The sequence below is a fragment of the Bacidia gigantensis genome (assembly GCF_019456465.1).
Source record: "Bacidia gigantensis strain McMullin 20006 chromosome Unknown scaffold_268, whole genome shotgun sequence".
Classification (NCBI taxonomy): domain Eukaryota; kingdom Fungi; phylum Ascomycota; class Lecanoromycetes; order Lecanorales; family Ramalinaceae; genus Bacidia; species Bacidia gigantensis.
Window position 1 is genome coordinate 227,503 of NW_025408614.1, and position 24,162 is coordinate 251,664.

A 24,162-nucleotide genomic window follows, 5' to 3' on the forward strand; every position below is an offset into this window, starting at 1 on the left:
AAATCGGTATTGCCAACTATATTAATTAGTCCCTGTCTCGCAAGGGCAGACTCTCGTTACTTACTAGGCACCGCTGGAATCATTAATGCATTTGAGAGGGTCACCATCTACGAATGCATTGCCAGAAGTACCATCCTCTCCGAGTATTGGAATGCTGTACACAGACAAGAGCGTTTCTAGGTGCCTTGTCATCGTAAATTGGAATTCGGCTTTGTCGAAAGGAGACTCGAATCTTGGCGAAAGCGTGATGCGAGAATTGACGTCGACGTATCCTCTGAGGGACTTGAGCTCACTATCCGACTCTGCATGTTTGCCTAATCCACGCAGACAAGCGAAAAGCCCACTCCTAGTGATCATATCATCTGTGGCATTTGTTGTACCGCTGTCGGAACAATGCAGAGCACTTCGATATAGTGACTCAGCTTCTTGAAAATATCCTGTTTTACGCCTCACGAATGCAAGGTTGCAAAGCATTATTCGGCGAGGGAGTGATCGTTGATTTAATAAAACAGAATAGCTTTCGTATGCTTTCTCGTGCTTGTTTTGGCATACCTGAGTCCATGCTGCTCTCTCCAAGAAGCTGTAGCAGTTTAGATCGGGAGGGGTCATATCCTTGTTGAAATACGACCAGGTGCCGTCAAATATATCACCAGCTTCCGTAAGGAGGCCATCTTCAAGGTACATTGAAGCAAGACGATACCTGATACCCCTCGTAAGCTCTCGGGACTTGGGATCTTGATTCATTATATCGTCGAGGTCCCGGTATTGGTACACATCTCGCATGATTTTCAACGCAGCATCGTGCCAACCATTTTCATGGAGAAATTTAGCATACTGAAAACGAATGTCGCTCAGCGGAATCGCCTTCTTGTTGTAGACTACCTCAGCAATCAGGCAAGCCACCCAGTAATGGTATCTTGCCTCCCCTAGCCTCTCGACTTTTGTACAAGCCTTAGCAATTCGAAGGTGCTCGTTGATAAAACTAACAGCCTCCGTAAATTGCGGCATCTGCGGCGAATTGGCGGCATCAAGTGAGGTCAAGACCGAGTGATTGGCATTCGCAGTCAGCCTTCTCTGCATGTGGTTTACCTTCTCCGTAATCTTTTCTTTCTGCGTTTCCGCTTCTTTATCTTTCTGGCGTTGTAGGTTAGCTGTAGGAGTATCACTGCGGTTTGGTCAGCACCATTTGATAACAAATGAATTTAGCCCCAACCTAATGAGCGGTAGATCTGAGACCTCCAGGACGGTGCAGAGCTCTTGCGTAGACTCTCCAGGTATGGTGATTACGCTTCGAGATTGTGCAAAATTGTGCTTTCTGTACATTTCGGGTTGTTTGCGTCCCGGCGCTCTGTTATAGAACCTCGTACACTGACGCCTTAAGCTATTGTCATCATACCTGAGCAAACCTCCATCCGCGGAAATCGTGTTGGCCAGCTGTTTTGTAGCCACCTCCTTTAGGTACAGGTCCTCTTCCTCCTCATCATCTTCTTGTGAAGCTTCAATGACCGGATTGACTGCCCAAGCCGAGAATCTTTGCGTGTTCAAGAAAGTCGTCGTTCTATACTGGGCCTTGAACTTTGTATTCCTGACCAGGACCTCGGAGTTTTGAAAAAGCAGCAGCCTTTCCTGACTTTTCTCTGTGGGAACAACATGAAAAGGATTTCGCCCCGGTCGGTGCTCACGAAAGCAGATGTCGGAGCTGATCGAATATGGTAAATCTGCCTGTACCTTGGCGTCATTCCGGATCTGATATTGCTGGATGACGGAATTGCCTTCAACGTAATACTGAAGCCTGATGTCTAGATCGTTGTATCTGAAACTGAATCTTGGCCAGCGATTGTGGACCCAGCACACGCTGTAAGGTTCCAGACCTTGCGCCAGAGAAAGTCCAATTCCATATCCTGATCCGTGCGCGCTTTCCACAGCGCGCTCCAAAAGCTTTCCTCTTGCGTTGTACCCTTCACCTCTTTCGATGGTCTTCTTGTACTCGACTCCGATCAATCTGCTCTTGATACAGCTTGCGACCTGTAGGAGTTCTCCGGCTGGTGTGACCCATGCTATGGTACCATCAATGCCAAATGTATAGATCGATTTGGTTTTCGAAGGAGGCTCGAGCCGAGAGGTAACGTCTCGAGGCGCGTCGAAGAAGATATCTGAATCGCCGTGGTCTTGTCTTAGAGCTGGTTCAGTGAGTAAACAAGTCGCAGCCTGAGGAGGTGCATCGCGACCTACAAGAAGATTCCCCCGCTACCTCCAGACAGCCCAACTCTAATTCTAGATCCGCAATCGCAACACGGTCCATGGCATGGACAGCGATCACCACAGACACACGCCCAGTACTAGACGAGGTTGATGCGCGTAAAGCGCGGTGTTCTGGTTCTTTGACATGGTCATAGTGAGCTTCGCAACCATACGAAAGGGTCAGCTCCGCAACAGCGAAGCTTTAGACTTCACATGGCAATCTGTGGCAGTACATAGCTCAGCCCGACGCAACGGCTCAGCCTTTCTCGACCTGTTTCAAGTGCCCATAGCTTAGCTGCAGGAGGCGGCGATCTTTAGAGCGAAGGCTCTAAAATCTGACAGGCTGGAAGCGTCCATCAATGCAGAGTTTGACCGTGATACCCGGCCCTTAACAAGCCCAGCCTTTCCATCAATGCCGACCTGAGCACACGCATTTAGGACAGACCATCATTCACGGTCCCATGCGTTCGCTCATACGTCCTCGAAGCTGAGAACAGGCGGGCAATGGTCAGGATGAGGTGGGAGAAGCCATCCCATACTAACCCCTAGATGCCGAGACCTCGGCATCCTTCCGGCACGCTTCAGTTTTTGGCTTGTTGGTCGATATCACCAAGAAAACCGCTCCATATGATGGAAGTACGAAAGCATGAGAGGCCGTCTCGATCGGGCGGACAGAAACTGGCAGCCATAGATAGACAGCTACGGCATTCCGAGGCCAGTAGAACCTTTCCTCAAAAATCCTCGACTTTGGTGCGGCGTCTCCTACAAGGTCGCGCTCCTGGCCGGGCTTGTTACCCGAAGAGCCTTTATGTGTCTTGGCAGGAAACAAGACAGGTGCTACGGTAAGTCAATCGGCCCTCGAAACACAAATGTGCTTTCACTTGTACCTGTCAATCGCTGTCAAAGCTACGAGTTGGGAAAGGGGAATCCAACGAAATGAGGGAGCGATATCAACTCGGGAGAACGTTTTGCCGAAAGTGCCACCGCCTAATTCGGCACTCCGTCGGCAATTGCAGTGTTCCCCGCAACTCCCAAGAACCAGCGTCGTAATTGACTATGACGGGATGCTGTCAAGTCCTCATAGCCTTCGCAGGCTTTTCCATCACCTGCGCGAAGACAATGCTAAAACTCCCTCACAATGCTAGTCGAGTCCCCCTACCCCCCGATTGACGTCCCGAACGTCGACATCTGGAGCATCCTCTTCGAAAACCAAAATCGCCCTTACCCGGACGACAAACCCATCTACATTGATGCCAATACCTCCCGAACCTATACCTACGCCCAAGTGAGAAGCACAGCTATAGACTTTGGTAAAGGCTTGAGATCAGCCTGGGAATGGCGGAAAGGCGACGTCCTCGCGCTGTTCACACCCAATTGCATTGATACGCCTGCGGTGACATGGGGCACCCACTGGGCGGGAGGAGTAGTCTCGCCTGCCAACCCAGGATACACCACCGATGAGTTGGCATTTCAATTGAAGGATGCTGGCGCGAAAGCATTGATCACGCAAAAGGCGCTACTGAAAGTGGCCACAGAGGCCGCGCAAAGAGCTGGGATACCAAAAGATCGAATCATTTTGATAGGAGATGATCGAGATGCCTCAGCAGAGTTCAAGCACTTCTCTTCAATACGGAATGTCGCTGGCACCTCAAGATATCGCCGGGCGAAGGTTGACTCTCAGAAAGACCTGGCCTTTTTGGTGTATTCGTCCGGTACTACAGGGAGGCCGAAAGGTGTCATGCTTACGCATGAGAACATCGTAGCAAATATACTCCAATTAAGCGTGGGTGAAGGTGCGAATCTGTCGTGGAAGGGAGGATTAGAGGGGCAAGGAGACAGGATTCTAGGGTTTCTACCATTCTTCCATATTTACGGTCAGTATCGTTCGTTCCATCCGATCGCATTAAAAGTTTTGCTGACAAGATGCAGGTCTCAACTGCCTCGTTCACCAATGTCTCTACAGTGGCTGGACCCTTGTAGTAATGCCTAAGTTCGAGATTGAAAAATTCTGCTACAATATCCAGCACTACAAGATCACCTATGCATACGTTGTCCCACCAATTGTGCTGCTTCTGGGGAAGCATCCTGTGATTGACAAGTATGATCTCAGTAGTCTCCGCATGATGAACTCCGGTGCTGCTCCCCTCACGGAAGATCTTGTCCAAGCTGTCTACAGGCGCATCAAAGTACCCATAAAACAAGGCTATGGTCTAAGTGAGACGAGTCCGACTACGCATACGCAGCCTTGGGAGACCTGGAACACAAGTATCGGGTCAGTAGGAACTATGCTACCAAATCAGACTGCTAAGTTCATGTCACCAGAGGAGACAGAGGTGCCTATTGGAGAGACAGGAGAGCTCTGGATTCGTGGGCCCAACATCTTCATAGGCTATCATAACAACGCGGAAGCCACTGCCAATGCCCTAACACCTGACAAGTACTTCAAGACTGGCGACGTTGGGTACTTGGACAAAGACGGCAATTTCTTTATTACTGATCGCGTAAAGGAACTTATCAAATACAAAGGCTCTCAAGTTGCACCAGCGGAGCTTGAGGGCATATTACTGGGTCATCCAAAGATTACAGATGCAGCAGTGATTGGCATTGAAGACAAGGCTCAAGCAACAGAACTGCCAAGGGCATATATAGTGCTGAAGACAGACGTCGAAAAGCGCCAAGGGACAGCAGATGAGATTGCGACTTGGTTGCAGGAGAAGGTCGCCAATCATAAGCGTTTACGCGGAGGTATACGCTTTGTCAATGAAGTCCCTAAAAGCGCAAGTGGCAAGATTTTGAGGAGGCTTCTCAAAGTGAAAGCTGCTGAGGAACAGAAGGAAGTAACGCCGCCAAAGCCGAAATTATAAATCTTCAAGTGTGGTCACATCCCTGGCCTATTTGAACTATGGGACGAAGACCTGGAAGAGCTTTCTCACCGCTCCACAATCCTATGTCAGCGACCACCGACTCATCAAAGATCTGCCGCATCAACATGTCTTATGAGCTATTCAGACAGTATTTCGAGGCTGCAATACCATACCTCAGCGCCTACCCTTCATTACCATGCCTGCAAACCCTTCCCATAGATCCGTTCCGCCAACATCCTCAACTTCATCGGCATGATATTATCCCCATATTTCTCCTGTATATCACTCTTCTCGACCGCAAAGTAGACGCAGCCAATCCCATCCTTTTCATTCCGATCCCGCACCCTCCTTTCCAGCTCCCGTCTCTTCTCCTTCGACCACCAGGACGGCAGCACTCCCTTCTTCTCACACTTATTTAGGAACCTCTTGAAGTCAGGCATCGCTTCCGCTTCATCCCCCGAATACAGCCCTCGATTATCCCCCCCAAACGCATAATCGTCCTCTACTCTCAACCGGTAGCAATCCACCAACTGCTTCATAGCCTCCTTCTCCGGCAGACGATGGAGGAACGTGTTGTCAGCAAGCCCGTCGAATGGTGTGCGCACATTTTCAATCTTTTCTGGGCCCGATGCGCCTGGCTTTTTGCATGTGCGCTTGTGAGAAGACCAGTCCTGTGATTGGCATATTTGACTGCAGTACCACTTTTCAAGACAGCGGGCACAGCGTTTGAGAGACAGTTGTGGCGAAGAAGGCTTAGAGCAGACGGCGCAGGTACGGTCGGGGTTGCTTGAGGGTGCGATGGGAGTGTCCAGGTCGATCGGGGCGATTTCGTGGATTTGGAAGGGTGCTTGGGCCATGATTGATTTTCAGGGTAGTTGAATGTCGTTCGGAGATAGATTCAGAGAAAGTTAAGATTCAACAAATTGTGTTCAAAATCCACAGGTGCAAACTCTACAAGCGAGACTGCTGCCAGCTTCTGTTTTCCAATTGTGGCTGTGGAAAAAAAGATGGCAGGAATGGAATGCAAAATTATGTAGAATTAGAGGGAACTATGGCCGATTACACTCGCCAAAATGCATGGAAAGGGATGAGGGGACTCAGCCTCGTCAGAAAAGGGGTATCTCGGCAACGCAAGAATATTTTTCCGGGCGGAGATAGCGAGCTTCCAAGGTTTAAAGCCGACAGAAAGAGCTTATGGAACGCGTTCAAGTTGCCTACAAGACTACATCACATCCTTGAGTATCTGCTCAGAGTCTCCACATCACCCTTTAAAGCGCTCACACTAAAGCCTCCAAGATGGTACAAAGTACTGGTATGCTGGGAGAAGGTAGGTTTGAACCGCAGCTACACGAACAATTCAATATCAATCGCTCACTGCCTCTTCAGATGGCATACATGTGGATATGAATCATCTCAAGACAGGAGAAGTGAAGTAAGGCTCCTCCTATACACATGACACTCCATCAAATCTTCCAAGTGATCTGGCTAATCTCTCGTACCCTGCAGTCTAGGAACCTCAATGTCTGTTATCTCACTTATGCGCCCATTGACCCTACTCACGTCTTGAGCAGTATGGCAATAAACTTTCGTGACGGTGTTATTCTCGGGGCCGATTCACGTACCACCACAGGCGCCTACATTGCCAACCGTGTCACGGACAAACTCACACAGGTGCATGACACCATCTGGTGCTGTCGGTCAGGTAGCGCCGCAGATACACAAGCAGTCGCAGACATTGTACAGTACCATCTAGGAATGTATGGGGTGCAACACGGTGATGAGCACGGGTATGGAGGTCCGACGACGCAAACGGCCGCGGCGCTTTTTCAAGAGTTGTGTTATGATAACAAGGATCAGTTGAGGTGAGCTCGACCTTACAAAATTTGTCAAGAAAAGAGTGCTGCAGAGGTAGCTCCGTCTATCAGGGAGATCACATCGCTGATACGGGCTATGCCTTTCAGTGCGGGCATAATCATAGCAGGCTGGGATCCGCGAAACGGCGGCAACGTCTACAGCATTCCACTCGGAGGCAGTCTACACAAGCAACCATACGCAATCGGAGGATCTGGCAGCACGTACATCTACGGATACTGCGATTCGAATTGGAAGGAAGATATGACGGAGCAGGAGGGGGTGGAGTTTGTGAAGGGTTCACTGAAGGAGGCTATTCGTTGGGATGGGAGTTCAGGCGGTGTGATAAGAATGGTGGTTTTGACGAAGAAGGGCGCAGAGAGACATTTGTACCTGCCTGATCAGGGATACAAGGGGCCAGGCAAGGGAAAGTGAAAGAGGGTTGGGGCAGCTAAGTAAAATAGAGAAATTGAAATGATTGAAAGCATGTTGAAGGACCAGCATTTATCTGCTGCGATTTGTAAAGAATGTTCAATCGATGGCCCTGTAGTAGCAACGCAGAGTTGTAAACGTATGTTGTAAGCTGATAGACTCTACAGTTTTGCGGGCTGAGTCATCGGTGTTAATGCATGACGCTCGCCACTTTCCACTTCCAATTTTCCACTGCAACACTTTTGAAAACTTGTCGCGCCACTTTGCTTTTTACTGATCACAGAGGCTGCTTTTTTAAGCTTCATTTCCTTTCTAGCCCTACTCTTGAGAAAAAGCTTCATACCAAACCAAGAACATTCACCGCCGACACCTCAAAATTTTTAGGCGTAATTCTTCGACACATTAGGCACTCACGGTCAGAGTCTAATGTCCACCGTCCAATCCGGCCCCCACCATACTGCCCCAACTGGTCCACAGTCTCACCGCGGAAGACGGGGCGGAGGGCGCCACAGACAAAGAGGAGGAAGCCAGAGGCAGACCACACACGAACAAGTCGGAGAGCCTGCTCAAAATGGCCCACCAAGCTACAATATCCCGATAGCATTACGTCCATCACAGATAGCGTCTCCTCTTCCTTCAGGGTCGTTCAGCGCCGAAGTCTCAATATCTGAGACCGAGAACAACACAGCACAAGGGTATGGCATTGGTTTGAATCGGAGAGGTGGTCGCGAAAGAGGGGGCTTAGAAACGACCGAAAATAATGGCTCCGTCAGTCACTCTCGTGGTTTTCGGAGAGGCCTCAGTGGGAGTATAGCTCAAAGAGGACCCAACAGGCAATTTGGCACGAATCTGGACGCTGAAGATCATGCCCAAACCAATGCTCCTGCGTCCCATTCAGGATTCCAAGCTGATGCAGCGGAGTTCGTGCCTGGCAAATTCCATCACGCACCTCCATCTGCAAAAAGAGGAGGCATGCAAAATCGCGGGCAACCGGCACCAGGAAAAACAAGAGCACGAAAGGCTTCAATCGCAAAGTCTCAGGCGCAGGACATCGCAACTCGAACGCACGAAGACATCGCAAATGGTGTCTACGAATGTCCTATCTGCACAAGCGAAGTAACGAACAAGTCAAGAATATGGTCATGCAAGACGTGCTGGACAGTCTTCCATCTTAGCTGCGTCAGAAAATGGTCCACAAACGAAGGCTCAACCCAAGCTCAGCAGAGAAATGAAGATGGCGAAGTTGCACACCCCAGGCAATGGCGATGCCCAGGGTGTAATTTGCCGAAAGATGTCATCCCATCGAACTATGCTTGTTGGTGTGAGAAGGAACATGAACCACGGCCAGTACCAGGAGTGCCACCCCATTCGTGCGGCCAGAGCTGCGCTAAACCGAGAATACTACCACGAAAGTGCGATCATCCATGTGAGCTTACTTGTCATGCTGGACCTTGCCCACCTTGTAAATACATACTACACAATGTAAAATGTTATTGTGGTAGCAGGAAGATAACGCGAAAATGCATCGAAGGCGCGGCCTGGAGCTGTGAGGGGATATGCAACAAAATGATGCCATGTGGTATCCATCGCTGTTCTGAAACATGTCATGATGGTAGTTGTGGCCAGTGCAAGCATCCAGTGCCCTCTCGTTGTTATTGCGGCAAGAACTCTGAAGTATTAGCTTGTTCAGACCGTAGGGATACAGAGCAGAGCGAAATAAGACATGACGAAGGTGACGGCAAAGACGTGGGATTCCTGGACTCCTGGGTAGGTGGCTTTGATTGCGGTGAAGTATGCAATAGGCCATTCAATTGTGGCAAGCACTATTGCAAACACAAATGCCACCCCCAGCATACGGAGCCAGCTCATTGTCCTATGTCTCCAGACATCATCTCACATTGCCCTTGTGGTAAGACCAGAGTTCAGGAGATTCTTTCTTCATCACGTATGAGTTGCGAAGATCCCATTCCTAGCTGCGACAAACAATGCCAAAAGTCAATGCCATGCGGTCATCTGTGCCCAGATGTCTGTCATGATGGAGCTTGTCAGCCCTGCTCTGCAACGATAGATGTGTCCTGTCGTTGTGGGAGGATGAAAAGCAAGGCAATCTGTCATCAAACTTCGTCAGATCCACCACAATGCACTCGAGTCTGTAAAGCGACTCTCAATTGCGGACGGCATGAGTGTGGCGAACGGTGCTGCCCTGGAGAACGTAAAGCTATGGAGAGACAGGCCACGAAAAAGAAGCTCAAATCTTTGAATGCCTTTCAAATGATGGACGATGGCATTGAAGCGGAACACATCTGCACAAGAGCTTGCGGCCGACTGCTCAAATGTGGAAACCATACCTGTCCTGAGCTTTGCCATCGTGGGCCCTGTGGTAGCTGTCGGGAAGCCATCTTCGACGAGCTTGCTTGTCACTGCGGGAAGACAGTCCTGCAACCACCTCTACCATGCGGGACGGCGTCTCCACCATGTCGATTTGAATGCGAAAGACCAAAGCACTGCAGCCATCCCCAGGTACCTCATAACTGCCACGGTGGCGATGAGAAATGCCCTAAGTGTCCCTTCCTGAGCCAGAAACCATGTCTTTGTGGCAAGAAGGTGCTTAAGAACCAACCTTGTTTTGCAACTGAAGTTCGTTGCGGCGAGGTGTGCGGTGCAAAGCTGAAATGCGGGGCTCATGCTTGTCGTAAGCAATGCCATCGACCTGGCGAGTGCGAAGATGCCGGTACAAGATGTCTGCAGCAATGTGGCAAAACGAAGAAGGTATGCGAGCATTCTTGTGATGACATATGCCATGCGCCCTCGTCATGCAAAGAAGATAAGCCTTGCCAACACAAGATGTATATTACGTGTGAGTGTCAAAACTTGAAGCAAGAAGTCAAATGCAATGCTTCCAAGAACGCGGATGGCAACAGCAAAAAGACTTTAACCTGTGATGATGAATGCGCAAGGCTTGCGAGGAATCATCGACTTGCGGAGGCGCTCAATATTGATATCGAAACCCACACTGACGACCACGTACCCTATTCCACGGAAACCATGAAGCTGTACCGTGCCAACATCAATTGGGCACACGCCGAGGAACGAGAAATGCGTATATTCGCCGCGGATGAAGACGAGAAACGCCTACGCTTCAAGCCCGGCCCACCTCATCAGCGAGCATTTCTGCACGCCCTAGCTGAGGACTTCGGCTTCGACAGCGAAAGCATCGATCCCGAACCCCACCGCCATATACTGATATTCAAGACCCCTCGATTCGTCAAAGCGCCCATGAAGACGCTCGCTCAGTGCCTTCGTATCCGTCTTACACAGGCTTCATCTCTCACAGCATCGACAGAAGAGCCCGCACGCCGTATCAATCCTTTCAACGGCTTCCTCCTCCTGCACCCCCGCTTCGGTCTCACGGTCGACGACCTACGTGGCGAACTTCTATCCGCATTCCAATCGACCCCTGGTCTAGCCTACGACATTTCCTTCCCCTCATCAGGAGATCAAGTCATCATCCGCGCCCGGCCCGCAACAGCCTCAACAGCCATCTCCCCTACCGCCGTAGAAGCCTCCCTGAAATCCATCAAACCCACACTCTCCGCCATCATCAGCGCTAAGAAAATAGCTTTTGCCCTCCACCTTTGCACCTCAGATGCTGAATTGAGTATCAGCAGGAGAGAGAATGACGGTAAAACAAGTACGGGCGTGGATGGATGGAGTCAAGTCGCAGCGAAAGGCGCGGCACCCAGGGTACTGAGGCCGAAGGAGGCGGTAGGGAAGAAGAGCGGATTTACAGTGTTGGGAAGTAGGGTTAAGGAGAAGAAGATGAAGGAGGTTCAGAAGGAGGTGGTAGAGGACTGGGAGGAGGAGATTGAGAGGGAAGAAAAGGAGGCTCATCATGAACGAGGAGATTCTGATGAGGTGAACGATAGGGGTGAGAGTATCCTGAATGAGGGGACAATAGCTGGTTCCGCGATGGATGGGGAAGATGAGGCGGTGAAAGAAATGGCTCCACAAGCATGAGCCCCTTCATAAGGTAGATTAATCCTACATAGTCTCGTTGCAGAAAATCACTTGCAGAGTTCAAGTTGCTTCAAGCTGAACCAAAAATAGTAATAAAAAATGTTCCCATTCTTTGATCGCGCTTCGCTACGACCCCCATCATTTTGAGTGTATTACAAATGCCATACCACGCTGGCCTCTCACATCCATTATACTATGCCTTGGCTTGAGGTACCGCTATTAAATAAGAAACGGATTACTATTCGCTTCTAATCGGCCGCGTGGATCATGCCACAGTAGTATCTCCTGCTCTCTGCGTCGGCTTTAACCCTCCAACGCCCTGCCACACATCAGACTGCCTATTAGCCTCCAATTCTTCTCTGAAATCCAAACAGTGGAAATCCCACACACAGGCGCTATGACTCACGCGAGCAGGGCGTTCAACCTCCTGCTAGATCTAATAGATACATTGCGGCGCTTTGTCTTAGTTTGTAAGTGAACGAGCGTGTCGCTCGAGCTTCTGCACTTTTCCGCCGTCGCATCGGTCTTCTTGGCACTGCGAACAGTTTGTGGAAGGCAGAACTGGCTGCGCACGCGATGACTGTGTTTGAGGAGTTGTAACCTGTTCGCCATTGATGGCTAGCAGGTTTCGAGTCCCAGGGTCCTTTACTTCAATCGCTGTTCGTAGCATAATAGAAGCAATGATCTGTGGACGCTCCTCGGCGCAGCAATTCTCGCTTTCCATAGCTCAGTACGACCAACTTGTCACGAGCGGTGGTTGAGTGCCATTTCGAACTCATTATTGTCGTACATATAAAAAGTTTCATAGCGCACTTCCCGGCATTGCGCCTATATTTAGCCAAAGTTAGACTGTCGTCGAGGTGTGCTGGTGTCGAAAGATCATGGGCTGATTTGATAGCGATATAGCTCCGCCTGGATAGCCTTTGGGGACAGCGGTGGATGGAATCTAGATTGACTTGGCGCGTTGCAGCAGGCGAACCTTCCTTCCCTCTCCAGATTAGAGCATTGGCGAGAGCAAAAATTTCGTCACGCCTTGCTATCGGAGTCTATGTCATAAGCTGAAGTTGCCAAGCGAAGTCAGTATGTGGAGATGATATCTCCCGCTCGTCTTGTACATCATTACTAGCCATCACAGCCTCCTCCTTACACAATCTTCTCGGTCTCCTCCAGTAGATCCTCCACCCTAAATCCCCCATCGCCCCCACTGAACTTTTCCAGAAGACTTTTTCTCTCGGGCTTTTCCCCCGTCCCCCCATAGAATTTCTGCAAACACATCAACAGCCACTTTCCTTCATCAACACTGATTCCCCGATCCGGCACCACCTTGCCCTCCAGAAGCACCAGCTCTTTCTCTTCCCGTAAGTCTGTGTGATGTGTCACCGTCGTATGCGGCTGGGCAAATTCGCCTCTCATTTTATACTCTGCCAGATGTGTGAATAGCACCGTCGCTGTCGTGGGTGTAGGGAATGTCCATTGCAAGAAATGAATTTCCGCCCCTTGCTCGCCTTTGTCGTCGGCTCGCGGGAGGGGGAGGATGAAGCGTGGGTGCTGGCGGGCGGTGGATTCGATACGGGCGTATGTGGAGGAGGGGATCACAGCGCAAAGGGACTGTGTGTCGTTGGCGTGTCGGAGCCGCCAGATGTATTCTATTTCTTTTTGAGGCAGCTCGCGGGTCTTAGGGATGTCGATGTAGGAGGAGAGTGTTTTGATGCCAGGAGGTGGCGGTGGGGCGCTGGCCGTAGTGGTAGGCTGTGGCGGAGAAGGTGGTGCGGGATATGGTGAAGAGGATGATTGCGTCGGCTGAGGGGATGCGGTTGACGATGGTGATGGCCGTGGGTTTGTCTGGAGTGCCTTCTTGCGTTGTGCTTCAATCTTCTCTTGGTAGGATTGCTTCAGCTCTTCCACGTCCCTGTAGCCTTCTCTGTGCAATTTAGAGTATTGTGTCTCAATTTAGAGGACTATACATACTGTTTGGCTCGCTGTTGGAGCTTTTGCTGGTATCTCTCGGCGACCCTCTGGCCTTGATTGTGCGTTACGAGAAACCGAACATCGTGGACCTGGGCCCATCGCCGCTGGGTGTTCCGCAAACATGGCGCGGCGTTGCCGAACGTATACCGCAAGGAAGGCGTCCGAATCGTCAACATTCTTCTTGAGAAGCAGGAATGGTCGAAGGAATATTAAGGACAAGATATATAAAAACGGAGTCTAAGATTGCAGACATTTAATGCAATTAGGTAAGCCTTAAACGCCAAGCCTGCCTCGATGACTAAGCAGGAAGAGCCCTTTCCGAGGGTTGGGTAATCGGAAGGTGGCCACGCTAAATTTATAGGGAGAAGGCGTGGCCACCTTCCGATTACCCAACCCTCGTTCTACCCAGAAATTTTTCACTCTCACCAGTGACCTCCGTGAAGGGGCCCTCGAGAGATTGAATCCCACCGTAAATACAGTGGATATCGCCTCGGGATAGTAGGAAAGTGCAGTGTTCGTCCGATCTCTGCCCTTCAGCTTCAATGTAGGTCTACAGCCAAGTGACGAAATCATAAGCTCACGAATCGATTGCATTGCAGGTGTCATTCGCTGGCACCTCCCTCTGTATAAGCTGTTCTCCTTCTTGACAGCCCCTTTTGCTCTTTTGATTCTGCGACTGTCAATTCGTTTGGCGCTGTGACTTTTCACTCGAGGCTAAATATTCATCGGTATATCCCTTCCAATTTCCAGGTATCACCCCATGACTTGAGGACACAATTTAATTAAATCTCACTGATGATCTTTGTTTCTCCCCTGAAAAGATCCTAGGACCTATCCAGTCACTTTCTCCACGCCCGTCTCTAACGGCGATGGAGTTGTTACATAGGTCACAGCCTTAGCTGCATAAGCGTGGGCGTCTACGCACTACCAATAGCCTTGAGGCAAACCAACTCCCCTGGATTAGATCAATGTCGCGTGGATCTTTATTCATTTGCAAGTTCTCAACTAACCCCGTCTTGCACGTTAATCAAAGTGCCCTCACGGCTTACTGAAATTGGACAATATCAGACTTCGAGATCATGGGGGTCAAATGAAATATGAAGACTTACTGGCGAACACTCGCTGCTTTTTGGCATACAATTTTCGACTTTGCTGATGGGTTCGAATCTTCAGCAGCCCCACAATTCCAACATTTCTACCCCCAATGGCGTCCGTGGCAACTCCAGTTCTCCTCAGAAACTTGCAACGCGACCTTGACTACATACAACTTTCAATATAGCACGGAAGGTGCTTTAGGCCATCTAGCCGTTGACACGTGCTATAATCATACCAGCTGCATTATAAGCAACATGCCCGAGGCCTGGAAGGCCTCCATGGCGGCCGCCAGTGTCGCACTGGGCTTACTACCGACCCTATTGGCAGCTATTGGTCCCAGCATTTCCGAGACCTCATTACTCTCCTCCCAACGTCCCATGCTTGCCTTCTTGCTAAGCTTGGGTGCGCCAGCTGCTCAGCCTAGCCGTCTCCTTGAATATGAAGACCCGTTCGATCTGCTTGATGCTCGCGGCGGCAGGCTCGTTGTTCCTCCATTATCTCCTCTGTCAGCCATGGCTGTTAGTGGACTGGAGTATGTTGCTGCTGCAGCAGCAGTGGCTAATGCACTACACACGTCCTTTCAGCTAGGGATCAACACCGTGTCGGCTGCGTCATGTACGATATGGGAACTGCCGATGATATGGTCACTATTGTCTGTTGTAGTTCACCTCGTTGCTGCGGTTGGCTTTTGGAATAGAGTACGAGACAACACACGAGGCAGCCAAGATTCCAGCACGGGGACACCGATCCAAAATACCTCGTCGCCAATAGTTCCTGCAGAGCAGCATCACGGTGCAGCAGAAGTAGAGATCACCCTTATGCCTCTGACTCTTCAACGCAGGTCGGGCTCGAGCCAAGTGAAAAGCGAAAACTCCTTGAACGCATTGTGGCATTCAATTCTCCAGCAAATGGAGCGCGAATTTCTCCCCTGCTCTAACCGCACTCCTTCGACAATTAGTATCAAGCCTTCAAAGATGCCACGATTAGCAGTCCTACTTGCAGTCCTTGCGAGTTTCGCAGCATACGTCCAGCTGATATGCGGGACCGTCTTTCTCGCGTCTCTACTATTCGTCTCTGTGAAAGACGCAGTGGTGAATATCGTGCTCCGGTTTGTCCTATCCGCCATTCTCTGTCGGTTGGTTTTACTTGTGGAGCTGGGCGGTATGAGAAGACCGGTCCAATAAAATAGCCTCTAAACATAGGATTCGACAGGCGTCAGCTTACTAGCCTTAATGAAGCAATGGAGACACGCTTATCTTCTTGAAACGCTGTTAGATTCTTGGCATGCAGCCAGCACAAGGAATAGACATCATTATCAACGAATGGGCGCGATGCTTGTCAACATACCCTGCTCACGGAACGGCGCTGCCGGGCCACTGACAATCTTGTCAATCCTGTCAGCACTAACGTTGGTTTTAACATTAAAGTAATCGTCGATGAAAGCTCTGGACTAAGAAATTCTTTTAAAGCAGGACTTTCAAGCACTTACTCTAGCAGTTGTCCGCCTCGACCGCAAAGTATTCATGAACAAAGGACGAGCAATAATGTCATAAGTGGAGGAGCTCTGGGAAGATCTTACGTGCATGGGAATGTTGGCTTCGCAGGAGCAACAGCATCCTCTCGCTTGCGGCACGTAACTCAGCCTTCCGGGCAATGCTTTTCTGCTCTTCAAGCACGACTTGTCTTTTTGCATTTATTTCCATCTCTCTTAGGTAAATGGCAGATAGCGCGGACAACGTCGTCGCTTCCACCGGTCAAAGTCGGAAACCCAGAGCCTATGAGACTAGTGGCCAGCGAAATGACCGTGGGTATCGACTTATTGAACATATTCACGATCTACCCCTCGAAGAGATGAACAGCGATGGTGGTCGCGATCCCTCACCGAAGCGAAGGCTTTCTGGGTATGGAAGACCGCGGGACAAAGCATTCATAGAAAAGACAGACGTGTTCGCGCTTCTCAGCTGTTTGGTGTTATTCATCGCGGCCTTCGTCACAGTATCGCCATCCACGTCGACGCCCTGGAAGCTTGGGCTCACTCGTCAATTTCAAGTAATCGGATTCTTGTTGAGTGCGATGAATTTATGCTTCTTAAGCATCGCGCCCAAGATTTTCGTTCTCCTTGAGGCTCGCTTTGGCCCTTCGTACCTTCAGAACTATGACGCTATCTTACGCAACTCTTTCGTCAAGACTAATACGAACATCGTCTGGCGTGGACTTCTGGTCACAGTCACAGTTGTGCCTGTCGCTCTAAGTTTAGCATACAAAGAATTCAATCATGGAAGAAGCCATAACACTCTGGGGAACCATACCGGCAATTTCTACGGTCTTCTCCCTGCTGCTGGGCTTGAAGATCGATTCGTTGGCCTCACATTTTTCGAGAATACTACGGTATCATTCACCTCAGCGACGTTCGCTGATCCACCATTACCATCATTCCCAAGTCCCTATGGATTCAATACCTTATTGCTCTCAAATACCTCTTCTGCCAAGCTCGATGCTCCGTCCCCCAAATACGTTCGCCATATTCAGACCAATTTGATCTCTGATGAGACATATAACCTTACCGCAGATGTACTCGCAACAGTGACAACTTACAACAGCTCCGTCGAAACCCATCGAAATGACGACCAATTTTGGAATCATTATCTCAGCTTGATGCACGACCCTCCCAATAAATATATCAATCAGTCCGATGCCTCGGACAAGGATGCGTACCTTGTGTCGAAACTTACCAGTCAAGACCTGTATACCGGCAAATGGCTCTCAATGCTCGTCAACAGCCTTTATAGGACAGATACGTCCTGGATGTTCTTCGCCATCACCCCGCCAAACGCTACTGAGTTCCGACGCTCCGCTCGACTTTACCATACACGCAGAGAAAGCTGCACCGGAACGTGGCGAATTACATACAACTCCATTGAACTCGTTCACGGTCTTTGTAACAAGCCCCCTTTATCTGATGATCGCCAGAAAATCTTCACGAATGCCACCTTTGCTTTGCCGGAGTGGTACATGCCTTCCCTCTCCGAGCACCTTGGGCCTCTTACCGCCCCCGAGCGTGCAAATAGTCCCTGGCTGCTACCAACCTATTGTACCCTCTTTGCAGGAATGTACTGGTCACGCATCACGGCATTCAACACCAAAAGTCTGTTTGATTATCAAAAGACCACAGAACAAGACATCGATAGCGGTCCGGACCCGAACAGATCGCCGGACGATTACTATCACGTCGCGGACAAGGTGACGTCGAGTAGACGGACAATGAACGCTTCGCCCGGCTTGTATGTCACTCTCGCTATCTATCCGATTCTTACGGCTCTATTTTTTACGGCAAGTCTTTTGCTGCACAATGTGCCTCTAGACAGTGGGTTTGGAACCATTGCGCTGCTTGCCGGGGTTCGAGTGGAGACTCTGAGCCTGTTGGAGGGAGCCTCGAGGTCTGGAAGACTGCGAAAACCAATCAGAGTTGCCATCAATGCGGACGAAAGGCGGGTCGAAGGGGACGGTGGGACAGGTGGCCGCAATGAATATATACTACATGACGAGAAAGTAGGATGGAGGGGCAAGACACTTGGCTAATGCCTGCCCGCTCTCACTGAAACGATCGGTCAGTCGAAAGGGGAATATTGCCACTAGAACACCAGCGACAGAATGATGCATGTACTTTCCAGGGCAACATTCATCCATTCGATCTCGTGCCAGCCATATAGCAAGTCACAAGTCAAAAACCATTCTGCAGCATTCAACATTGGTGTAGTGGCTTGGCCGGAGAATCCATGACTGCTTCACGCAGCTTACCCATCTAGGCAGTCGCATCTACAAGCACACTAAGTTTCGGGTCTGCTAAGCACGCTTGTGTTAGAGTTTCTGGAACCGCAGCGCAGACGGACGACGCTGCAGCCTCAGACGGGATGGCCACCACTACTGAAATGATTGATCTATAAAATCTCCCATCTCTAGCGCAATGAGTAGTATATGCAAGCTACGAGCCAAGCGAGAGAATGGCTACGTAGCCTATGCGAGATCATCTGCTCGTCCGAACGGAGATATTCGGCTATCGTGAGAGTTTGCAGATGGACATCTAGATTCTCTCCATTTCCTTGCTTATCGGCCGAAGTTGACAGATAAATATAGTAAGGAGCTGAATCTCCGGTCGAAGGGGACATCATGAACTTCAGGTCGTGGAGCTTCTGGTTCGACATCTCTTTCTTGTTAGCTGGCGATCTGGAGAAGGGCAGATCAGCACAGGCAGGCAGGCAGGATGACTTTAGAGGACGGGCACACCCACGATGAGCGCACACCGCTTCTCAACGGCAATGGCGCGGCGGCAGAACTTGGAAGTAGTCGGAGCGCGCGACGGATCTATATGATCATGGCCTCAGCATGGATAGGTTCTTTTCTTTCTGCTCTGGGTAAGTCAGTCGCACCGCTTTCGGTGCCAGAAACACGAGACCGAAGAGAGGATTCGGCCGCGTTAACACGTAACCGTCTATTTTATCAGACACCACCCTAACGACGACCCTCTCCGCAACGATCGCCACATCATTCGCCTCGTTGCGTTTAATTTCCACGCTCGGCTCCGCTTACATCGTCGGTAACATCGCCGTCCAGCCCGTGGCCGGCAAACTCACCGACATCTTCTCTCGCCGAAACGGGCTGCTCGTCAGTTACCTACTCTTCGGCGTAGGCAATCTCGCATGTGGATTGGCGCAGAGAGAGTGGGTGATGGCGGGCGGGCGAGTGTGCAGTGGCCTTGGAGGCGGCGGCTTGAGTGCCATCTCGAATTTCTTGGCCGGCGACTTGATCCCCTTGAGAAGAAGAGGTGTCTGGCATGGCTGCAGCAATATCATGTATTGCTCTGGGTTAGCGCTCGGCGGCGTCTTTGGTGGCTTTGTCGGTGATATATTTGGATGGCGGTGGGCGTTCTTGAGTCTTGTTCCCTTTACGGTCGTGGGCGTGGTCGGTGTGTGCCTGGTGGTGGATGGGGATGTTGGTATGCAGCCAAGGGAAGACGATAAGCTGATGCAGCGCCTGAAACGGGTTGATTTTCTTGGGGGGTTTCTGCTAATTGCATGTTTGGTGACGGTCGTGTTCTTGCTGATCTCGAGCGATATATCCAGCTTATTTAGAGGACTATTAGGGTTGTTAGCCATCGCGCTCTGCGGGCTATTCGTCTGGGTCGAGAAGGCTTACGCATCAGAGCCTATCTTACCTCTCAGTCTGCTCGGTATCCCAAGCGTGCTGCTGATAAGCCTGGCCAGCTGCCTCGTCTTTATGGCATATCTCGTCAACTTCTACTACATTCCGATATATCTTCAGATCCAAGGATGGAAAAGTTCAGATGTTGGGCTCCTAATCCTGCCCGAGAGCTTGGGGATTGTTACCGGCTCCCTCGGGGCCGGGTGGGTCATTCGTGCGACAGGTACATATGCAGTAACAAAATTCGTGGGCATGTGCATCTTTGTACTGGCCGCGACAGGTTTCTCAAGCCTGAGTCTGACGACTCCAACTTGGACAATAGAAATATTCTTGTTCCTCAACGGGCTTGGTGTTGGATGCATGGGGGCTGTCTTTATTCTGGCTCTTCTCAGTAGCGTATCACAGGATTCGCAAGCGGTCGTGACTTCAATTCTGTTGACATTCCGATCTATTGGCGGTACTGTCGGACTCGCAGGCTCTTCTGCCTTGTTCCGCTTCATGTTACGCAAGGGACATCTCTCCGAAATGACAGGGTCGGATGAAGATCAAGCTATTGAGGTGATGAACCGGGTTGTGGAGGCATGCAGACAGCAAACGGATGGCTGCTCTATCTCGGCGTTGGAAGTCTTCGTGAATGCCGCTCGGGCACCCTTCGTTGGCTCTCTGGTGTGTGCCATATTGGTCCTCTTGCTGGGTATCTTCATACCAAATAAGAAGTTGGAATATCAGAAGTCGTGAGATGAATAATTGCAAATGCACGTGCAGCTCATTGAACAGATCTTAGAATCTCAGAAACCTTGAACTGGATTGAGTAAACAAATTTGAGGGAAGAAGACAGGCTGTAGTCCAGGCGGCTACCAAATATGTGCCTAAAATGCGTAGGAACGTATCAGGCTCAAGCTATGTCAAAAAAATGAATTGACTTTCAATCTTCGGGCCCTGATGCATATCATGATGGGACTACGCGAACAGCATGCAAGCATCTCAGCCCGAGCCTATCGGGTTAACGAGTCGAGAAGCTCCAATTGTTAGATTACTACCCAAGGTGCTAGCCCTATGTCAATCACTGCGTGAGCCATATCCTCGAGAGTTGGTGCGCTGTCGATGGGAATCAATCATTACAGCCTACCGACCTTCTCTGATAGGGTTCTAGAGGTTGAATTCTTTTTGCTGTTTCTTTAAATCCGACTCATAAATCACCTTTCTCCGGCTCTGACTCCCTTATTGGTCCTACACCCCTCTACTGAAGATGACTGCACTAGCGTCGTCTTGAGGATGAGCTCATCAAGATCAACTGTAGCATAATCTTGTTGTGGGTGATGAGGCAATCGTTCATAAACCTTTTTACCACGATCAGCTTCTACAACTCTACCTAAAAGATGTCTTCCCAACACTCAAACCATCCAGCCATGGCTCAGAACATAACGATCAAGCAGATCAATCCGGAGCCTTTGATGTCACAAGACTTACCAATCCGCAAGACATCAAACTACTCTATCCAATCAGATACTTGTATGATTTTCTGCCACAGACTCCTGCATGGCTCAAGCCACAACCAGTCTCTCTACGCAGGATCTTCGCCGGATTTGAAAGTGGGAGGCCTTCATGCATTGACCACGAGGCCAAGAAGATGAACAGTATTCCACTTTACCCTGAGGCAGCAAATCTACCATATTACACGGATTGGAAGAGATCCTGCAGAGCAAACATGGGAAGGCGAACGAAGATGCCTGTAGGGAGCTCCTCGAGCTCTTCGCTGAGGATCAAAGGTCCAAAGAAATCGTGTTGTTCGATGAGCAGTCCCTGGCGAGTCTTGCGCGAAAACAATTGCAGACGTCATTCATGGATTCGTACAGCCGAGATGGCTTGTATATGTTCCCCCAAGCAGACGAGAATCAGGTCAAACTCTTATCACAAACCTTGGTTCTTGTCTTTTTATTTGACGGTCAGTCATTGCCGCTATGAAGTAGAAGGATTTAGTTGCGGCCATCAAGGTCTCCTATCGACTTACGGGGTACAGCTAATATTGACTTAGACTTATGGGAGAACGCATCGCCGCAGACAGTTCGTCTTCAATCGAGCAGACCATGTCACGTTCATACACTAATTACCAATTGATAGTTTGACGTTCTTAATCAAAATTTTATTTCTCGATTGCAAGGTAGCAAACCGAGCACTCCGATGGACACACCGCTAGAACGGCGAATTGACGACATTCGACAAGGACTGCTGGCTAGTGATGAAGGAGGAGGTAACGGTGGCGCCGAGGTCCTAGGTGAGTTGGTCACGTTTTACCACCATGCAACCCCTCCAGAAGATGGTTACCAGACCATACGTGACTATCTGGATTATCGAGGGATTGATGCTGCGACCAGGTATTACAATCTCTCTACCCCATCCGTCCTTTTTTGGCTCCACACTCGTCTCTGCAGCATAACCACTGACTGGAAACAACGCCCAGCTACGTGTTGGCCGTCTGCAAATTTTCCGTCGGCTCCTCCACAGACCTCCACAATCCCGACCTCTATGACTTTCTCAGCCACTACCGCGATCACATCGCCATCTCCAACGACCTCGCCTCCTACGAAATGGAGCGCCAGGGATTCGAGTCGGGAAAAGCAACGGCCATGATCAATGTAGTCGAAGTGATAATGCGTGTGGAGCGCGTAGACGTGGCACAAGCGAAAGCTCTGGCCTATGCGTGGCAGCTTTACACAGAGGACGAAATTCTGCGAGAGCTGAAGAAGTTGAAGGAGAGTACGGTTTTGGGGGACGAGGATTGGAGATTAGTGGATGCTTGTTTGCTGGCTAACACGGGTAACGTGATTGTGTGGGCTATACTTGCTCGGTATGGAGGTGAACAGGCTAGGATTTGTTGATGGGGGACTTCCTTCAGTCTTCACGGCTGGCTTGAATTCCACAGCCTCAGTACGTATAGAATACCTTACCTACTTCCCATAATAACAGATGACATTATGGCCTACATAAGATCCGCACTTAATTTGATTTACCTCGTGACATGCTAGGATTCTTCAAAAAACGATATTGTCCAGTGCCAAAAAACACTGACTAGGGATCAGGACAAGTCCAAGCCACGCCCATATTCGTCGTCATGTTCTAAAGCCATTGCAGATCCCCGTCTGAATCTTAGGATCTCAGAATTTCCCAAAGAGGGTATTGGTACACGAACGAGCCACATTCGAGAGTAGAGTCCGTCTGTGGTCACAATAAAATGCTGCCTCCAACACGAACAAAATCCAAGATGCTTTCGGCACTGTTCGCACAGCCTTGCCATCACAAGCGAAGGAGGTGGAGCTCCACAAGGGATTGGTCTGCTGTCCGAAGGACTTGCTCGGTCGAGAAAGTCCAGCTTGATCATCCATGCTCTCCACAAACAGAAGGACTGTTCATGAGCTTAGCATCAGTAGATTTTGAAAGGGAAAGAGCGAAGGTGGGATGACGTTACAGCCACATAGACCCTCCAACACTGTTACTTTGATGTGTTCATACGCGGCTGGGCCTGCAGATCGTGTATGCACGGCAGAAACATACTCTTCTGTAGTTGAGAGCAGGCTCTCAAACCCCATCGCCAGCAGTTCAGGGAATATAAAGCATGTGTTAACTTCTCACACCGAGTTTGAGGACGGCGACGACGACGCGGCTGGCAAGGACCCAAAACCTGACGTCCTTTCCCAGCCCAACCGGGCAGCTGTAACGCTTTCAACGGACAGATACCAAAGACAATCGTGCTCAGAACGTCCCTTGAATTCGCAATCCGAAAGCCTTTGCAGGACGAGAAACCGAGTGGTTCTTTCAGGCCCTCTGTAATATCGACAACATTTAGCCCTGCTCGGGTTGTCGGCTCTGATGATCTCAGTAACAATCCCACTAGCATCTCCCGCATGTAGCCAGGCAACAGGCTCAAAACCTCAATTCTTGATTATAGCAACATTCGCCACGGCTGTCGATAGATCTCAGAATGAAATAAAGCACTTAACTCCTCGCGCATGGTACTGACAGGCAAGTGCGTTTAAATCAGAAAGAATCGACATGAAACCCAACTTGGAGGCGATTATTTGCCAGATACTGATATGATATGTGCAATTCCAAGGATACAAAAAGGGGGTATCTCAACTCCAGAACCCAGCCCGGTCCGTCCCAAGCCCTAATCTTCGTCTTGCTACTCGAATCAACAACCAAAAGTCTTTTCCGGGGAGTATTTAGGACGATGGTTAGCACGTGCCTTATTTACACTATCGTCACCGCCTTCTCCCACTAACGTATATATAGCCCTTCCAAACCTTCCGAACTCGGTCCTCCGCAGCCTCGGATGGATTTATCATCCAACACGTTGCAAGAACTCGACGACGTCATGGAAATACCCCGGTTGCGCCACCGTCTCGTTATGATTCCCATTCGGGAACTCCCTGTACGTGACGTCCGGTGAACGGGATAAGGCGCGCAGTTCTCTCATATGTGAAGACCTGGGGGAGGG

General features: G+C 50.0%; 11 protein-coding genes across 11 annotated transcripts; 6 read left to right on the plus strand and 5 right to left on the minus strand.

Annotated features, from left to right (window-relative positions):
• Positions 1–63: 63 nt before the first annotated feature.
• Positions 64–2,302, minus strand: KY384_008889 (uncharacterized protein; the record flags this gene model as incomplete). Its single annotated transcript, XM_044817376.1, has 3 exons — positions 64–1,165; positions 1,214–2,180; positions 2,233–2,302. The coding sequence occupies 3 exons, from the start codon at positions 2,300–2,302 to the stop codon at positions 64–66; spliced, it is 2,139 nt and encodes a 712-aa protein (XP_044664529.1).
• Positions 2,303–3,379: 1,077 nt separating this feature from the next.
• Positions 3,380–5,105, plus strand: KY384_008890 (uncharacterized protein; the record flags this gene model as incomplete). Its single annotated transcript, XM_044817377.1, has 2 exons — positions 3,380–4,115; positions 4,171–5,105. 2 exons carry the CDS (start codon positions 3,380–3,382, stop codon positions 5,103–5,105), a joined length of 1,671 nt encoding a protein of 556 aa, XP_044664530.1.
• A 191-nt stretch (positions 5,106–5,296) lies between these two features.
• KY384_008891 (uncharacterized protein) lies at positions 5,297–5,962 on the minus strand (the record flags this gene model as incomplete). The annotated part of the gene is made up of 1 exon (XM_044817378.1): positions 5,297–5,962. One exon carries the CDS (start codon positions 5,960–5,962, stop codon positions 5,297–5,299), a length of 666 nt encoding a protein of 221 aa, XP_044664531.1.
• Positions 5,963–8,697: 2,735 nt separating this feature from the next.
• On the plus strand, positions 8,698–9,159 carry KY384_008892 (uncharacterized protein; the record flags this gene model as incomplete). Its single annotated transcript, XM_044817379.1, has 2 exons — positions 8,698–8,814; positions 9,121–9,159. 2 exons carry the CDS (start codon positions 8,698–8,700, stop codon positions 9,157–9,159), a joined length of 156 nt encoding a protein of 51 aa, XP_044664532.1.
• Positions 9,160–9,608: 449 nt separating this feature from the next.
• Positions 9,609–11,405, plus strand: KY384_008893 (uncharacterized protein; the record flags this gene model as incomplete). The annotated part of the gene is made up of 1 exon (XM_044817380.1): positions 9,609–11,405. One exon carries the CDS (start codon positions 9,609–9,611, stop codon positions 11,403–11,405), a length of 1,797 nt encoding a protein of 598 aa, XP_044664533.1.
• A 1,143-nt stretch (positions 11,406–12,548) lies between these two features.
• On the minus strand, positions 12,549–13,549 carry KY384_008894 (uncharacterized protein; the record flags this gene model as incomplete). The annotated part of the gene is made up of 2 exons (XM_044817381.1): positions 12,549–13,326; positions 13,374–13,549. 2 exons carry the CDS (start codon positions 13,547–13,549, stop codon positions 12,549–12,551), a joined length of 954 nt encoding a protein of 317 aa, XP_044664534.1.
• A 1,173-nt stretch (positions 13,550–14,722) lies between these two features.
• KY384_008895 (uncharacterized protein) lies at positions 14,723–15,652 on the plus strand (the record flags this gene model as incomplete). The annotated part of the gene is made up of 1 exon (XM_044817382.1): positions 14,723–15,652. One exon carries the CDS (start codon positions 14,723–14,725, stop codon positions 15,650–15,652), a length of 930 nt encoding a protein of 309 aa, XP_044664535.1.
• A 532-nt stretch (positions 15,653–16,184) lies between these two features.
• On the plus strand, positions 16,185–18,047 carry KY384_008896 (uncharacterized protein; the record flags this gene model as incomplete). Its single annotated transcript, XM_044817383.1, has 1 exon — positions 16,185–18,047. One exon carries the CDS (start codon positions 16,185–16,187, stop codon positions 18,045–18,047), a length of 1,863 nt encoding a protein of 620 aa, XP_044664536.1.
• A 791-nt stretch (positions 18,048–18,838) lies between these two features.
• On the minus strand, positions 18,839–19,301 carry KY384_008897 (uncharacterized protein; the record flags this gene model as incomplete). The annotated part of the gene is made up of 2 exons (XM_044817384.1): positions 18,839–19,040; positions 19,144–19,301. The coding sequence occupies 2 exons, from the start codon at positions 19,299–19,301 to the stop codon at positions 18,839–18,841; spliced, it is 360 nt and encodes a 119-aa protein (XP_044664537.1).
• Positions 19,302–19,676: 375 nt separating this feature from the next.
• KY384_008898 (uncharacterized protein) lies at positions 19,677–20,167 on the minus strand (the record flags this gene model as incomplete). The annotated part of the gene is made up of 2 exons (XM_044817385.1): positions 19,677–19,781; positions 19,853–20,167. 2 exons carry the CDS (start codon positions 20,165–20,167, stop codon positions 19,677–19,679), a joined length of 420 nt encoding a protein of 139 aa, XP_044664538.1.
• A 1,681-nt stretch (positions 20,168–21,848) lies between these two features.
• KY384_008899 (uncharacterized protein) lies at positions 21,849–22,546 on the plus strand (the record flags this gene model as incomplete). Its single annotated transcript, XM_044817386.1, has 2 exons — positions 21,849–22,042; positions 22,129–22,546. The coding sequence occupies 2 exons, from the start codon at positions 21,849–21,851 to the stop codon at positions 22,544–22,546; spliced, it is 612 nt and encodes a 203-aa protein (XP_044664539.1).
• Between the last annotated feature and the right edge of the window lie 1,616 nt (positions 22,547–24,162).